The sequence below is a fragment of the Erinaceus europaeus genome, chromosome 9 (genome assembly GCF_950295315.1).
Source record: "Erinaceus europaeus chromosome 9, mEriEur2.1, whole genome shotgun sequence".
NCBI classification, from domain to species: Eukaryota; Metazoa; Chordata; class Mammalia; order Eulipotyphla; family Erinaceidae; genus Erinaceus; species Erinaceus europaeus.
This window is the reverse complement of record NC_080170.1, coordinates 32,980,356-32,997,908: the sequence shown is the minus strand read 5'-3', so window position 1 is coordinate 32,997,908 and position 17,553 is coordinate 32,980,356. Positions and strand designations below refer to the sequence as shown.

Below are 17,553 nucleotides of genomic sequence, written 5' to 3'. Positions count from 1 at the left end.
TATAAAAGGAAAGGTCTCACCCGAGTAATGAAGCTGAAGGGTTGTCATTCCACATGTGAAGTCTCTGGACCCAGTCTGAGGTGAAGCATGTTGAGGTGGCAATCGTTGCGTTGGTTAGGTTGTGATTGGTGGATGCAATATTATTTGGTATGGATTGGGAGATGCATACAGGAAAGTGGGCCCTATCCAAGGGTTCCAGGACTGGGGGAAGTAGGGGTACTATAGTGGAGATGTGGGGTTCCTGCTGTCTTAGGGTTCAAAAAGACAATCGATAGTTAATGTTATCATCACATTATTTGGTAATTGTGTTAACTTTGAAAAGTCCTTTTGTTATGGTTTGCTGTACAGTATCCAGTATCTTGTATATAGCTGTGCTATTGGATGCTTCTAATCTACTTGGTCTAGGCTTTTGAGAGAGTCCGCATATCAAATACACAGCCTATATATTAAAAAGATTCAGTTTGTGTTTTGAGAAACTTTGAGACATACAACTGATTTTCCCCCTCTCATATTAATTAACTACTGATTTATATGTCTACATTTTGCTAGCAGTGTACTTAAACACCATTCCCACCACCAAAAGACTGTGACCCATCCCTCCCACCCACTCCCACCCCCCACTGGCCCAGGAAGCTGCATGTCTACCCCTCACCACAGGGTTTTTATTTTGGTGCCCTACTTACAATTTGATCAGGTCCTGCTTTTAGTTTCCCTTTCAGATCTTCTTACTCAACTTCTGTTGATGAGTGGGATCATCCCATACTCATCTTTATCTTTCTGACTTAGTTCACTTAACATAATTCCTTCTAGCTCTGTCCAAGATGGGTCAGAGAAGGTGGGTTCATTGTTCTTGATAGCTGCATAGTATTCCACTGTGTATATATACCACAGCTTTCTCAGCCACTCATCTGTTGTTGGGCACCTGGGTTGCTTCCAGGTTTTAGCTATTATGAATTGTGATGCTATGAACATAGGAGTACACACCTCTTTTTGGTTGGGTGTTATGGAGTCCTTGGGGTATAACCCCAGGAGAGGAATTACTGGATCATATGGAAGGTACATGTCTAGCCTTGTGAGTTTTCCACACTGCTCTCCACAGAGGCTGGACCAATTTACATTCCTACCAGCAATGCAAAAGGGTTCCTCTGTCCCCACATCCTCTCCAACATTTGTTGCTGCTGTCCTTTTTGATGTATGCCATTCTCACAGGAGTGAGGTGGTATCTTAGTGTTGTCTTAATTTGCATTTCAATGACAATCAGTGACCTAGTGCAGTTTTTCATATGTTTGTTAGCCTTTTGGATCTCCTCTGTAGTGAATGTTTTGTTCATATCCTCTGCCCATTTTTGGATGGGGTCATTTGCTTTTTTGGTGCTAAGTTTGCTGAGCTCTTTATATATTTTGGTGATTAGTTTCTTGTCTGATGTATGGCATGGGAAGATCTTCTCCCATTCTGTGAGGGGTCTCTCTGTTTGTTTAATAGTTTCTTTGGATGTGCAGAAGCTTTTCAATTTGATGTTTAACTCTCTTTTCAGCCACCAGGTTCCGGATGCCAGCAAGATGCTGACCCGACTTCCCTGAACAGACCACCCCACCAATGTGTCCTGGAACTCCGCTTTCCCAGAGCCCCACTCTACTAGGGAAAGAGAGAGGCAGACTGAGAGTATGGATCGACCAGTCAATGCCCATGTTCAGCGGGGAAGCAATTACAGAAGCCAGACCTTCCACCCTCTACAACCCACAACGACCCTGGATTCATACTCTCAGAGAGATAGAGAATGGGAAGGCTATCAGGGGAGGGGAGGGGATATGGAGATTGGGTTATGGGAATTGTGCGGAAATGTACCCTCTTATTCTATGGTTTTGTTAATGTCTCCTTTCTTAAATTAAAAAAAAAAACTTCTTGGGTTTCAGTATTAGGAGTATCTTCCTCTAGGCACCTGGCTTATTCTCAGTTTGGAAAACTGACTCATGAATCTGAAAGAGTGTCTTTCTGAACTTCAGCTGCAAGAAAGCACAAAGCTGCTCTGACCCTGCCACCTTTTGCTGGTGGGTAGAAGCACAGGGTGTGCATTTTACTGACTCACCTCTTTTTTTTTTTTTGGAAAGGTGGGCACTCAATCAAGTACTCCACTGCCTAGCCCCTCCTTTTTATTTTTATATTTTTAATAAAATGAAATATATTAGAAAAACTATCAGACTTTAATATAAGATAATGTCCAGCAGAGTCTTGCTTAAAGTCAGAATTATATAAGTTTATTGCATGAAAAATTCAGTAGAAATTGATGTACTCTTTGAAGTAGTAGAATTTAGCTACTGATTATGACAATAGTAGCCCAAGACAAGAAAGGAGAGAAAACACGGACTTTAAGCATTACTGCAACCTAAAGTTTTCTTTTATTTTTAAAAATACATATAATCTGATTTTCATAATTTTGGTTTCACCAAAATGGTAACTATTATAATTGATTTTTGAACACTTACAAAATCAGCAGCTTTTCTCTATTCACTAACAGATATCTTTTTAAAAAATTTCTTTATTGGGGAATTAATGTTTTATATTCGACTGTAAATACAACAGTTCGTACATGCATAACATGTCTCAGTTTTCCATATAACAATACAGCCCTCACTAGGTCCTCAGTCATCCTTCTTGGACCTGTATTCACAGACACACACACACACACACACACACACCTGCCACCCCAGTTTGGTGCAATATGCCAATTCCAGTTCAGGTTCTACTTATGTTTTCTCTTCTGATCCTGTTTTTCAACTTCTGCCTGAAAGTGAGATCATCCCATATTCATCCTTCTGTTTCTGACTTATTTCACTCAACATGATTTTTTCAAGGTCCATCCAAGATCGGCTGAAAACGGTGAAGTCACCATTTTTTATAGCGGAGTAGTATTCCATTGTGTATATATACCACAACTTGCTCAACCATTCATCTGTTGTTGGACACCTGGGTTGCTTCCAGGTTTTAGCTACTACAAGTTGTGCTGCTAAGAACATATGTGTACACAGATCTTTTTGGATAGGTGTGTTGGGTTCCTTAGGCTATATCCCCAGGAGAGGAATTGCAGGGTCATAGGGTAGATCCATTTCCCGCCAGCAGTGTGGGAGGGTTCCTTTGACCCCACAACCTCTCCAGCATTTGCTGCTGTTACCTTTTTTTACGTATGACATTCTCACAGGAGTGAAGTGGTATCTCATTGTTGTCTTTATTTGCATTTCTCTGACAATCAAAGACTTGAAGCATTTTTTCATGTGTTTCTCGGCGTTTTGGATCTCTTCTGTGGTGAATATTCTGTCCATGTCCTCCCTCCATTTTTGAATGGGGTTATTTGTTTTTTTTTGTTGTTGTTGAGATTTGCAAGTTATTTATATATTCTGGTTATTAGCCTCTTGTCTGATGTATGACATGTAAATATCTTCTCCCATTTTGTGAGTGGTCTCTGTTTGGGTAGTGGCTTCTTTTGCTGTGCAGAAGCTTTTTAATTTGATGTAGTCCCACAGGTTTATGCTTGCCTTAGTCTTCTTTGTAATTGGATTCTCTTCATTGAAGATGTCTTTTAAAATTTATGTGGAAAGTGTTCTGCCAATATTTTTCTCTAAGTATCTGATAATTTCTGGTCTAACATCCAAGTCTTTGATCCACTTGGAATTTACTTTTGTATTTGGTGAAATATAGTGGTTCAGTTTCATTCTTCTGCATGTTTCAACTCATTTTTTCCAACACTATTTATTGAAGAGACTCTGCTTTCCCCATTTAATACTCTGGGCACCTTTGTCAAGGATTAGATGTCCATAGGTGTGGGGGCTTATTTCTGGGCTCTCAATTCTATTCCACTGGTCAGTGGGTCTATCTATTCTTGTTCCAGTACCAAGCAGTTTTGATAACAATGGCCCTATAAAACAATTTGAGATCTGGGAGTGTGATGTCTCCAGTTCTGTTCTTTCTTCTGAAGATTGTTTTGGCAATTCTAGGTCTTTTCTGGTTCCAAATAAACAGTTGTAGCATTTGTTCTATTCTCCTAAAAAATATGGTTGGGATCTTGATGGGGATAGCATTAAATTTGTATATGGCTCTGAATAGTATATTCATATTTATTCATGATGTTAATTCTTCTAACCCATGAACATGGAATATCTTTCCACTTTTTTGTGTCTTTTTCAATTTTTTTTTTTTTTTGCCTCCAGGATTATTGCTGGGACTTGGTGCCTGCACCATGAATCCACTGCTCCTGGAGGCCATTTTCCCCCCTTTTGTTGCCCTTGTTGTTGTAGCCTTGTTGTGGTTATTATTGTTGTTGTTGATGTCACTCATTGTTGGATAGGACTGAGAAAAATGGAGAGAGGAGGGGAAGACAGGTGGAGAGAAAGATAGACACCTGCAGACCTGCTTCACCACCTGTGAAGCGACTACCCTGCAGGAAGGGAACCGGGGGCTTGAACCTGGATCCTTACGCCAGTCCTTGTGCTTTTCGCCACTGTGCTTAACCCGCTGTGCTACCACCCGACACCCATCTTTTTCAATTTCTTTGAGTAGTGACTCATACTTTTCAGTATACAAGTCTTTCACTTCTTTGGTTAGGTTTATTCCCAGATATTTTGTTGTTTTTGTTGCTACAGTAAAAGGAATTGATTTCTGGTTTTCATCTTCTTCTAACTTAGTGTTTGCATAGAGGAATGCCACTGAATTTTGAATGTTAATTTTGTAGCCTGACACCTTACTGTGTTGCCTGATGATTTCCAGAAGCTTCTTGCTGGATTCCTTAGGTTTTTCTATGTATACTATCATGTCATCTGCAAATAGGGAGAGTTTGACTTCTTCTCTTCCAATCTGTATGCCTTTAATTCCTTGCTCCTGCCTGATTGCTATGGCAAGAACTTCCAATTGACTCACCTTTTTATGGCGCCATTTTTCTGCCTCATTTACCTTCTCCCCTGAGCCTTGATTTACCCTCAATCTATTTGAACAATCTAGTAAATTGACTCTGGGGTGGAATTTAACAGCAGGAGGTTCATTCAGGACTAGCCTAGGGCTCAACACCTGTGGAAGGAGTGGAAAGGAATGGAGCTTGAAAGGGGAGACTTACCCCCACAACAGCTTCAGCTGCCACCCCTTCCCTCACCTCCAGGAAGCACTGGAGTCTGATTGGCCGTCAGAGTTGTCCTGAGTGAGACCTGAAGGACCGTCTTTATTCCCCACACACCACACTTTATGAAACATCCCCAGGACAAGTTGACATTGGCTGGGTGGTGCCCTGAAGTGAAGGCAAACCTTGATGGGAAGATCATAGAGGGCTCTCAACCCATAGCCCTTGGTGTCTGGTGCTCCAGGCTCATCACTGGAGGGGGCTTTTAGTGATGCATTGGCACTATGGAGTGAAGGTTTGTGTCCTCCAAATTCATGTGCTGAAACTTAGTCCCAAAGTGATGGTGTTTGGAGGGCAATTAGGTGAGGAGGGTGGGGTGCTCAGGATCTGTGCACCTGATAAAGGAACCAGGAAGCCGTTCTTCACCAACCTCTTAACACCGTAACCTTGAACTTTCCAGCCTCCAGAACTGTAAGAAACCTATGTATATAGTTTATATGTCCATCCCCCCTACTTTCAGGCAGTGTTTTAGGCAGCCAAAACAAATTAAGACTCAACTAGAGTGATTACATAGAGAATAAATAAGACCAAGATTGAGGCATATAGCATACCTAAAAGACTTTCATGCCAGAGGCACCAGAAGTCCCTGGTTCAATCCCCAGCAGCACCATAAGTCAGAGCCAAGTAGTGCTCTGTCAAAAAAAAAAAAAAAAAAAAAAAAAGGAAAAAGAAAAAAGGACCAAGTTAGAGTATCAATGAACAATGAATGACGGCTAGTCTTAGTGGTTCCTATCAAAGAATACTCACTATGAGACACCATCTAGTTTCAGAACTGTTCAAATGCAGGAGACAACAGGTCAATACAGAGGAGTGGGGTGGAATGGTATATCTGTGAACCGGAGCTCTCACTGCAGGAGCATATGCACAGGCCCATATGGGCTAGGAAAGCAATCATGAAATGTTTTCCCCATGAAAGGAAGAGTAAATATGCAGACAAAGTCAGGGTTCATCTGCTGCTAAAATAGATATAAAAGAATTACCCCTCACACACCATGCCAAGTATCTAACATCAGAGGAGACTGCTAAGTTCCTGAGTATAGAAAGAAGACATTTTGAAATGAAAGTCAATTAATTGGACTGTTATTAAGGCTTTGCACAATAGTTTCATTGATAGAGGTTTTTGTTTTTTTGAGTGGCCCATGAGAAATGGAGAGTCTTTACAAATCCCTGTTGGGTTCCAGGCTCTCTGCTGGATGTTGTGACATAATATCTGAAGCCTCAGGGTTGATCTACTCCTTAGATGTCATCCTCCCCACCCTGCAGGTGAGAGTTGAGTGATTTGCTACCGTTGTTGACTTAGTTTTGGTAGAGCAAGGACCTGAAACCTCATGAGTCCCCTTGGATTCATCGTGGGAGAAGAGTGACACCCCAAAGATCTACATGCTGGTCCTCTTCTGGAACAAGATGGCTAATCTCGGGCCTTATTTCTGAAAACACAGATCTTTTCAGTCTGAAAAGCTTAACTAGAACATTTTGAATATTTGCTTTTCTGTCATGCACCTTGAATCTGGCTCCCACAAATCTAAAATCCTATCTCACAACTGTTTTGTAAGGTGGGAGATGCTTTTCTCCCCCTTCCACTCCCTCCTTTTTTTTTAATTGACAAAAAAGAGAGACAGAAAGGGAGAGAGAGCACCCAAGAATCACGTTGCTGCGTGAAATGCCAGGGATCAGACTCAGGGCCTCACACGCCAGTGTTCAGTGCTTTATCTACTGTGCCCAGAAAGTAGGGAAATAAGACGATCCAGTATATGTGCCTGAAAGTCCCCATCCAAGAATTTTCCTGAAAACCCAAGACTAGCAAAATACTGAACATTTATTATTCATTTAACCAAATTCTAGGACCTCCAAAAAATAACCAGATGAGATTCTCTCATGTAAACATTGAGTTATCTGGAAGAGAAAAGGAATCAAAAGTGAAAGCCACTTAAATTTCTGTCCACAGTGATAACTGTGTCCATACCAGCACTTTTGAGGGTTTCACAATGCTTGGGAAAGTGGTTTTTCCTTTGATTAGGACCAGGAGTGGAAGCTTTCTGGGGAAAGGACAGTCTGGCGAGGCAGCAGCCACAGGAATGCCAGTGAGAAGCTGGAGAGTTCTTAGATTTCATGGGGGAGGCTGAGCCAAGGAGAATTTGCTTACCCTTAGAATTATGTATCATGGAACAAGACCAGAAAGGCCATTCTTTACACTCCATACATTGACTTTTTTTTTTTTTTTTTATATAGCTAGTTCAAAGACTTTGAGAATTGTCTTATACACTGGGGTTGGGGGGCATACCACAGCACTGAAGTGTCCCACCTCATCCCGTCCCAATGTGGTGGGGACCCAGATTTAAACCTGGGTTTTGTAGATTTGTAGATGGCAAAACTGGAACCCTCACAGGTGAACTGTCAAGCTGGCCTTGATTTTGCATTTTGTTTTTGATTAGCACATTGCCTAGCTCTGGCTGTCATCTCCATGTTGACACATGCAAGTCCTTGAAATTCTTCTGCATGACAACACCGATTGCTTCCTTACTGCAAACTTATTATTAATTTTAAATCTTAAATGACCGCCACTTGGAATTTCACATTATTAATCTCTTTGTGAAGACCATTTTTTCACTTGGCTTTTATGACATCATTTTCCTCAGTCTATATCACCTATGAATACTAATCAAGTCCATTTAGCCTATTTGACTTAGTTGCTGCTGTGCCAAAGAAGGATCTTATTAATTCTTTTGTCTTATTCAACCAGAATGATTTCATCTAATTCTGTAGTTTCTTTTAAAAATATTTATTTTATTTATTTATTCCCTTTTGTTGCCCTTGGTTTTTTTTTATTGTTGTAGTTATTATTGTTTCGTTGTTGTTGGATAGGACAGAGAAATGGAGAGAGGAGGGGGAAGACAGAGAAGGGGAGAGAAAGATAGACACCTGCAGACCTGCTTCACCACTTGTGAAGCGACTCCCCTGCAGGTGGGGAGCCGGGGGCTTGAACTGGGATCCTTACGCCGGTCCTTGTGCTTTGCGTCACCTGCCCTTAACCCATTGCGCCACAGCCCGACTCCCTAATTCTGTATTTTCAACAGTCATCCATATAGTCAGTGAACTAAAATGGCCTCTGGAACTCTCTTTGCAGCTTGTAATAGTTTCTTTGACTCACAGTACCCTCACACGCCATGTTAAATTAACTAATTCCCTTCGCCCACCCCCTCAAATTTGACCTCTACTATCTTTCCCGTCATAGTGAGTTAGCTGTAGAGTTGGGGGTAGAATTCAGGAGATTAGTAATTTACAATCTTTCCCAGATTTCTACACTAGATTACACCCTGAACACATTCAGGAAAAAAAGAAAACACTTTAAATTCTATATTTCAAATTAGGTTCTGTATTAGTAATCTATTGATAGTTCCCAAAATCATCACAAACTTAGCAGCTTGTGCCAGAATGTATTTATTATTGTATAGTTCCTGTGGGTCAGGAGTCCACGCATGGCCCCACTGGGCCAGAGAGTTCAGGGTGTCAGAAAGCAGCAGTCAAGGTGTTGAGCGGGGCTGGCTCTTATCTGAAGCTTGGGGACCTCTTCTAAAGTTACTGGTTGTTGGCTGGATTTTATCTTATTTCCTTACAGCTGTAGAGCTCATGGCCTCTTGCTTACTTAGTCCAAGTCAGAGTCTCAGACTTCTCCAGCCTCTCTCAAAGGGGATCCTCTATTATGTCAGGCTCCTCCAGGATTATGTCTCTTCAATTAGCTCTGTTAGTGGGTTAGGCAACTTAATCACACCTGTGACTTGTCTTGGCTTTTGCCATATAGTATAGCATAGCCACTGGAAAGACAGTCATCTTCCTTTTGCTGTATTCTTGCCATTAGAAGCACCACCACACACAAGGGGTAGAGATTGTACCAAGTGTGTGTTATTGGGACTCATCCCAACATTTCATCTCCCACAACTAATTAAAAATGGGGGGGGGGCTTGTGATAAAACCCAGTAATTATTTGTCCTTTGAAGGCAGTAGAAAGTAGAATGCAAAGAAGACAATTATAGAACTTTAAAATCTCTAATTTGAATGGAGCTAGCACATGCTCTGAAGATCTAAGAATCATTTCCTATACATAGTCTATTTTTTTTTTTACCAGAGCAGTGATCAGCTGTGGCTTATGGTGGTGTGGGGAATCAAACCTGGGACTTTGGAGGCTCAGGCTTGAGAGTCTCTTTGCATAGCCATTATGTTATCTACCCCATCCTGCTTAGTGTATTTTATACTCACTGCTCTGGGTAGGTGTCTAAACATTGAAGTATATTACACAAGTCCAGAAGAAATAGTCATTTAAAAAGTTTGGAAAAACAGACAATTACATAATTGGCTTAATTTAATAACCAACCATTTACCATGTGTGAATCTTATTTGTAGTAGGAGAGGATAGGTGTAATTAACTATATGTGTAGAAGTAAGTTTCATAATTTTCCTCAAATGTTGATTCATTTGACTTTTTCTAATAGCTTTTTTCCCTCCCTCCTTTTTAATATCTTGGTAGACTGTGGCTCTCACTGGATGTGCTTAAAATCTTCCCTGGGATAGATCATTCAGTCCATTACAGTGATAATTTATCGACTGCCTGCCTTCTGGCCCCACACTATCTATAGCACCTTTTCCTTAAGTGAACACACAGATGGTGTGAGTAAATTCACATGTCACCAGCATACACAATTTACAGAGTGTTGTCCCTGTTAGGTCCTGCTTCTCAGGGGGTGACTGTTGCACTGGCGTTTCATCAAAACAACATGTCTTGGTGAACTTATCGCCTTATTGTACTTTGTCAAGGATGATGCCGAGCCCATCATAAAGATCCCTACAGATAAGTGGTGACTTCCCTACTTTCTCGTTCTCTGGCCTGGGCAACTGCCACATTGATGCACTGGAGCCACTCTTCTGTGTTCTTCTCATCTTTGGCCTTGAAAACATAAGTCTTACTGTCAGTGAAGATTTCAAAAGCCCGTGGGAGAGAGCGGTCCCTGCGTTTCTTGGCCACGACTTTCACACTCTGTACTTTGCTGAGTTCGATCGGGGAGTCGTCGGGGTCGTCTTTCTGAAATGCATGGGAAGGAGAGACTGTGAACTGGTTCCCAGAGAGGGGACAGGTCTCTGTCTACTACAGAGTTTCCCAAGAGGATCAGAATATTCACTTATAAGGTCCAAAATCTCTGTTATTTCACATACTTAGGTCTCTCATTAGAACAAGGGATGGACTGAACACCTAAGCCTTCATTATAGTCTAAGTTGGTACAATATTGCTAACGTATAGAAAATTATTGGATGAAAAAAAAGAAAATTATTGGACTGGGGAAGTAGCATGATGGTTATGCAAAGAGACTGTCATGCTTGAGGCTCTAAAGTCCCAGGTTCAGTCCTCCGTGTCATCATAAGCCATACCTTTGAGCAGTGCTTTGGTTTTAAACACACACACACACACACACACACACACACACACACACACACACACACACACACACTGGGATTGGGGGAAAATGCTTCTTTCATCTATGCCACTTTCTCTTGATATAAACACTGTCTGATTAGAGCAAAATGCAGTATGTACTGTTAATGTAGGAGTGATTTGGTGGGCATGAACTGGAATTTTCCTTTGTGCTATTTCTGAGAAAGAGGTAAAAGCTGAACAAACAGGATTCTGATGTTTAAGCAGATCAAACCACTTTTGAAATCCTTTGGAGTTTTGGAAGCAGGGTTTACTTATGAACACTAACGGAGGGCTATTTAATGGTGTTTCATCTCCTTTACCTCAAAATAGGCACTAAAGCACCTCTACACATCAGAGTCATCACCATGGGATGCACAAAGCGTCTCAAGGTGTCAGACGTTTTCAATTGTTTTTTAGGACTCAAGCATCCCCTGAGTATATTTGTTGCCTGGAAGAGGTACCAGTGACTGAGAATCTATCCTTCTTTCCCACCTCTTCTTTCCAATGATTGCATCTCTCACTTTGCACAGTTAATTGTGAAAAGACACATCATCCCAAAGTTGCTATGTGAGTCGTTCAACTTAGGAGGATCTCAGGAGCATCAAACAAAGACAACTCCAAACACAGGTGTCAGGGAAACCATCAGCCAAAGCAGCACAGTCACTGTTTCAGTAAGAGATGCATACCCAGTAATATTTTATTTTTAATATTTAATACCTGTTTATTATATTTATTACTTTTCCTAAATGATATAATTTTCTAAAAAGACAATAAAAACCCTAACACTTAGAAAATACTGGTCACAAGGAATTAAGGTAATTCTATTTTATTTTAGTTTATATCTGTAGTTTTACTGCAGTGACTGTGACAAGATGATCAGGATAAAATGCTGATGGGGAGAGAACCAAATATTATTTCAAAGAGAGTTGTGCTGGATATATAGGATAGCAATTATGCAAAAGACTTTCATGTCTGAGACTCCAAGGCCCCAGCTTAAATCCCCAACACTACCATAAGCCAGAGCTGAGTAGTGTTCTGATAAATAAACAAATTGTGAGGGAGATTGCACAATGACTTTGCGAAAGACTTTCATGCCTGAGCTCTGAGGTCCCAGGTTCAATCTTCCACATCACTATATGTCAGTCAGAGCTGACTAGTGTTCTGGTAAAAACAAACGAACATTGTCTAGGAGAGAAGAAACAATGTGAATGTTTAAGAAAAATGGATAGTTTTAGGTGTCAGATTGCTATATTTTATTCAAATGGTTAAATTTATTTATGATTTATTATTATCATTTTAATGTATTTTATTTTATTTTATTGGATAGAGACAGAGAGAAACCCAGAGGGAAGGGGAGAGAGGGACAGAGGAAAAAAGTGACACCTGCAGCTCTGCCTCACCACTTGTGAAGCTTTCCCCCAGGTGATCTTTTCATTTTAAAGTGATAGGACTTACAGAAGTTACAATCTGTGCAACTATTTAAATATACGATAAAGTTGTTGATAGAATGCTCTAAGATCCTAGATTTTTTCAAAATTCTTTCAGAAGTTATAAAGGATACAGTTTGAAGATAGCTGCACTAGACAATAGTTTGTTAGCTTAATTTGGTTTACAGTTTAGTTCTTGTCAGTAATGAGTTAGTATTTATTCCCATTAGACTATAGTACAGAAATGGATACACAGAGGAAGTGATTACAGAAAAAGTTACCAGAAAATGGCTCACTTGGTAGAGCACATACTTTGTCATGTGGTGTTTCTTCTCTCCATTTATTTATTTATTTATTCATTTATTTTCCTGGCCTCCAGGATTATTGCTGGGGCTTGGTGCCAGCACTACAAATCTACCGTCTGGTGGTCATTTTTTTTCCCTCCTTTTCATTCCATAGATTGAGAGAGAAGAGAGAAATAGGGAGGGAGAGAGAAAGACATCTGCAGACCTGCTTCTCCGTTTGTGAGGTGGACCTCTATAGGTGGGGAGCAGGGGCTCCAACCTGGGTACTTGTGTGTATCCTACACATAGTACCATGTGAATTTAACCGGGTGTGCCACAGCCTGCCACCCCTACCCCTGTCACTCCCTTTCATCTTCTATTTAGAAAAAAATGTCTACTGGGTGTGGTAGACTTTGTAGGTGTGAAGCAAGCCCCAGTGGAGCTCTGGCAGGAAAAAGAAAGGAAAGGAAAGAGGGTGAGAAGGAGGGAGGGAATCACCACTGTTATCTACAGTGAATTAACCAAACAGAAATATGTAGGAGGGACCAGGTGGTGGTACACATGGTAGAGCACACATGTTATAATGTGCAAGGACCTGGATTCAAACCCCTTGTCCCTACCTGTAGGGGGTAGCTTTTATAAGCAGTGAAGCCCTGTTGCAGGTGTCTCTCATTCTTTCTCACTCTCTTTTCCCACCCAAACCCTCTTGATTTATGTCTCTACTCACTAAAAAACAAACAAACATATGAATAAACAAGATAAGTCTCTAAAAAACTGAAGTATGCCCATGACCTTAAGAATGCTGTAGTGGAAAATAACACTGTAATCTTTTGTTGGGCATGAAGCCAGCACCCCCTGCATTGCTGACACTATGGCCTATTTACATAATCTTTGTTTTGCCTGAAAGATCCCCACCCATTGATCTACCTTCTTTCTACCTCAAGACCCGCCCTGCCTGTAGGGTAACATTAATCCCACCGGTTAAAACCCTCACAACAGTTGCTAAGGAAGCTTCTACCTTCCCAGCCTGCTTTTGCCTTTCTCCACCCCCTTTCCTAGCCATTTCCATTTCCGACTTGCCACTTCCCGGTTTTATCCTATAAAAGAATTGGCTCTCTGATCATTGGCTCTCTGATCAATAGATCCTTTTGCATTACCACGCTGCCACGAGTTCTTGAGTCATCTATCTCCCGCATCGCTGAGTGAGTAGCAGCCCAGGCTGAGTCTGGTTTAGTTCTCTCCAACCCAGAGAGCACTTGCCCGGGGAAGAGGCACCCCCCACGTTAGCCAGGCAATCTTTCAGTTCTGATTTGAAAATGCACATTTCTCTCATTTACAAGAAAAGGCTTTTATGAAGTGGCTGACACTTCCACTGACCACTGCTAAGTTATGGTGCCCTTGGGTTAAGAGCAAATGTGCTTCATCCTCAGACTATATTATACTATTTCCCAGTATTTGACTCACAGTTTCTGCCAGAGTTCTCAAATGGCAGACCATTATTTTCCTTTAAGAAATGTCAAACAGGGAGTCGGGCGGTAGCGCAGCAGGCTAAGCGCAGGTGGCACAAAGCACAAGGACCTGCATAAGGATCCCTGTTCGAACCCGGCTCCCCACCTGCGAGGAGTCGCTTCACAGGCGGTGAAGCAGATCTGCAGGTGTCTGTCTTTCTCTCCTCCTCTCTGTCTTCCCCTCCCTCTCTCCATTTCTCTCTGTCCTATCCAACAACGACAATAACAATAATAACTACAACAATAAAACAACAAGGGCAACAAAAGAGAATAAATAAATAAAATAAATATTTAAAAAAATGAAAAAAAAAGAATTGTCAAACAAATCAACCAATTACAGAATAGCTCACTTTTTAAGCTTTATCAAATAACACCAAATTACTAATTATAAGGGTCATGATTTGAATTTAGGATAAATATATACAACATCTGCCTTGTCTTGAGAAGTGAGAGATCACGACATCTGAACTGCCATTCCTGATTTCTTTAATAACAATATGAAATTCAGATGTTCATTTTAGAGACTTGAGCACATTTAATTGTAATTTTATACTAAAAAAAAGTTCCTTTGAGTCTACTGTGTAAAGTGAGCAAACACATCATTATTCTTTCTTTTCAAAAAGGTTTTCAGGCACAGAAACAGTGATTCTTACAATGTGTGTAAAAACTATATACACGTGCATATCCTATAATACAGGCAAAGAAAGAGACCCAGTTTCAGAGTAATCAGACTTGTAATTTCATGCATACAAGTTTGGTGCTCTGTCTGCTGTGCTGGGTCATTTAATTATTATTATTTTTTTTTACTTTAAAACATTAAGATCATTTTTTAAAGTAAAAGAGCACAGATCAGGAGTAATTCAGCCATATCACGCTTGAATCCTATGGAGTAAAGTTCAAGTAAACCTTATAACAAGCATTCTAAAGATACAGTGCACATGTTCATCAGGAATATTAATGTTTAGGTAATTTAAAGCCTTTCATTCTTTAACACAGCACAGTGTGGTTTGCTCCTGACTGTGTGGAACAGGACAAACTCATTTAGGAACGTACTTTGTAGTCACATGACATGAACCTGATTCAATTTTATCCTTCTCAGACATTTACATAGGTGATCCACGAGGAAACAAAAAGCACAGTGCTCAGGCCAGGATCACCGGTTAGTTCATCGGCAGTTGATCATCAATAAAAACTCATAAGGACCAGGTAGTGGTGCACCTGGTTAAGTGCACATATCACAGTGTGCAAAGATGCAAGTTCCAGCCCCTGGCCCTCTCCAACAAGGGGAAAGCTTCTTGAGTGGTGAAGCAATGCTGCAGGTATTTGTTTCTTGCTCTCTCTTCCCCCCTCAATTTCTCTCTGTCTCTATCCAATAATAAATAAATGGATAAAAATAAAATAATAAACTCCCATAATAAACTGAAAAGGGATAGTGAACCAACTTACACAGGCATGAACAGAATAGTCAGATGTTTGTAAGAAAAAACAAACAAACAAAAAAATACAACAAAGCCAAATCCTCCAGACACTAACATTATAAAATGGAGAAGAAGAAAAAAAAATCCTGGCATTTGAACTCAAGACAAAGTGCTGCCCTTGCAAATATTAAAGGCCTAAAAATTAAATGTAAAAATGACATCGAACTTACAGATTTTCCTTTCTGAAACAGGAGTTGATTCCCCGCCAATGTGAAATAACGAGTTTTCCATCTTTTGATGAACTTCCATCTGACTTGCTTCTCTTTCAATTTTCCCTCTATGAGGGGCTGGCCTTCTTGATTTACAACTGTGGAAGGTAACAGAGTGATTAAGCCACTTATTTCCCCTTCTTTTATTTTGGCAAGCGATCAAAAGTCTGAATTATATAGTGAACCAGAATCCAGTGAGCAGCTTTGGGAAGCAGGCTAATACATTATGAATTTGGTTAAACTTCCCCCCTTTGTCCCTGAAAGAATGCACCATTTAGACATGATAATGGAAATGTGTTGAAAGCCCTCATTGCGATTTTCAAAGAGAGTATCCTTCACTAAAGGAACATCTGGTTAGCAGTTTTTAAGTTTCTTCCAGATACTCAGCTTTCCATGACTCTTAACTCTCTTGTTCACATGAATTGCTCAGAAACATTGCTTTATACATAATCACAAAGCAAGTATGTTTGGTTATTTGGCAGCAAAAGTCAATACAGGCTCCAGCGATGTGTTTTCTTGAAGTTATAGCAGCTGCCATGGCAGACTCACCCAACTCTTTTCAACATGATTGTTTCCACTCTCTGGAACATACTTTCTCTCCACCTTACACATTCCCATCTTCATCTAATCAGCAACTAATCACTCCACATTTAAGTCAAATGTTGTTTCCTTTGGGATGCCTTCCCTAAACCCAGACCAGAGTAGTTCCCCTGCTAGAAATGCTCTCGTGGCACCAGCAAGTTTGTTTTACACAGTCTGTAGACAGTTACTGGTGTTTACCTGAGTCATATCTTTATTACTCAGTTATCTGCTCTGTGGGGGCAGGGCTTCAGCTTTGCTCACTATTGTATATTTGCATCTAGCACAGTGCCTGGTACACAGTGAGGAGGCTACAAACATCTGACTGAATGGATCTATTTTACATTGAACTAGAGTTTACATGATTACACTTAATCACAGAGTCTGGAGATCCATTGTAATGCCAGAAGTTTAGACACCGACTTGAAGAAATTCATTTTCTTTTTAAAACCAACAAGAAAAGATTCACTTTTCAAATTTCAAATTCATTTGAAAACATCTGATTTCTCAGGCATACTTCCAACAATTGAATTTTCACTGCATCTTGAAAGTAGAGAAGTTTGTAACATCACTTCAGAATTCAGGTAATGCCTATTTGATAGTATATGAATGAATGTAACCTATCCTTTTCACATTATTGCTTTTCTTTTTCAATATAAGTCAAATACCTAACTTAGAGAGTAGGATTTTTCTTCACTGCATTTTTTTCAGGATGGAAACAAATAATGAAATGGTGGTTGGGAGGTGGCTCTGCAGGTAGAGTCAATCTTTACATACCCGAGGCTCTTTTTTCAATCCTCAGTGTTGGGAACACTGTTTTACTTATTGTGAGCAAAAGGAATTATGGGATATGAACATAAGAGACATAAAGGTGATGTCAAGAGCATATGACAGACATATTTAAACTCTTAAGGGATTATGGGCATGAGAAGTTACTTTTTTTTTCTTTATTGGGGGGATTAATGGTTTACTGTCAACAGTAACTAAAATACTGTAGTTGTACATGTGTAACATCTCTCAGTTTTCCACATAACAATCTATCCCCCACTAGGTCCTCCTCTGTCATCATGTTCCTTGACTTGTACACATTACCACCCCTCCACCCCTAGTCTTTTACTTTGGTGCAATACACCAAACCCAGTCTAAGTTCTGTTTTGTGTTTTCCCTTCTGTTGTTTTTCGTCTTCCCTCTATGACTGCAATCATCCCATACTCATCCTTCTCTTTCTGGCTTATCTCACTTAACATGATTCTTTCAAGCTCCCTCCAAGATGAGGTGAAGAAGAATTCATAATTTTAATAGCTGAGTAGTACTCATATATATACCACAACTAACTCAGCCACTTACCTCTTGTTGGACACCTGGATTGCATCTATGTTTTGACTGTTACAAATTGTGCTGCTATGAACATAGGTATACACAAATCTTTTTGGATGAGTGTGT

The 17,553-nt window shown here is 40.3% G+C and overlaps 1 protein-coding gene across 2 annotated transcripts in view; it reads right to left on the bottom strand.

The window, feature by feature from the left end:
• Positions 1–8,583: 8,583 nt before the first annotated feature.
• The window catches only part of VEPH1 (ventricular zone expressed PH domain containing 1), a 227,620-nt gene continuing 218,650 nt past the window's right edge, over positions 8,584–17,553 (bottom strand). For both annotated transcript variants that reach the window (XM_007521067.3, XM_060197602.1), the window contains 2 exons: positions 15,493–15,629; positions 8,584–10,235 (listed from right to left, as the gene is read on the bottom strand). In XM_007521067.3, coding sequence (XP_007521129.2) covers positions 9,999–10,235; positions 15,493–15,629 — 374 coding nt within the window. In that variant the 3' untranslated portion in view covers positions 8,584–9,998. The remainder of the gene's footprint in view (positions 10,236–15,492; positions 15,630–17,553) is intronic.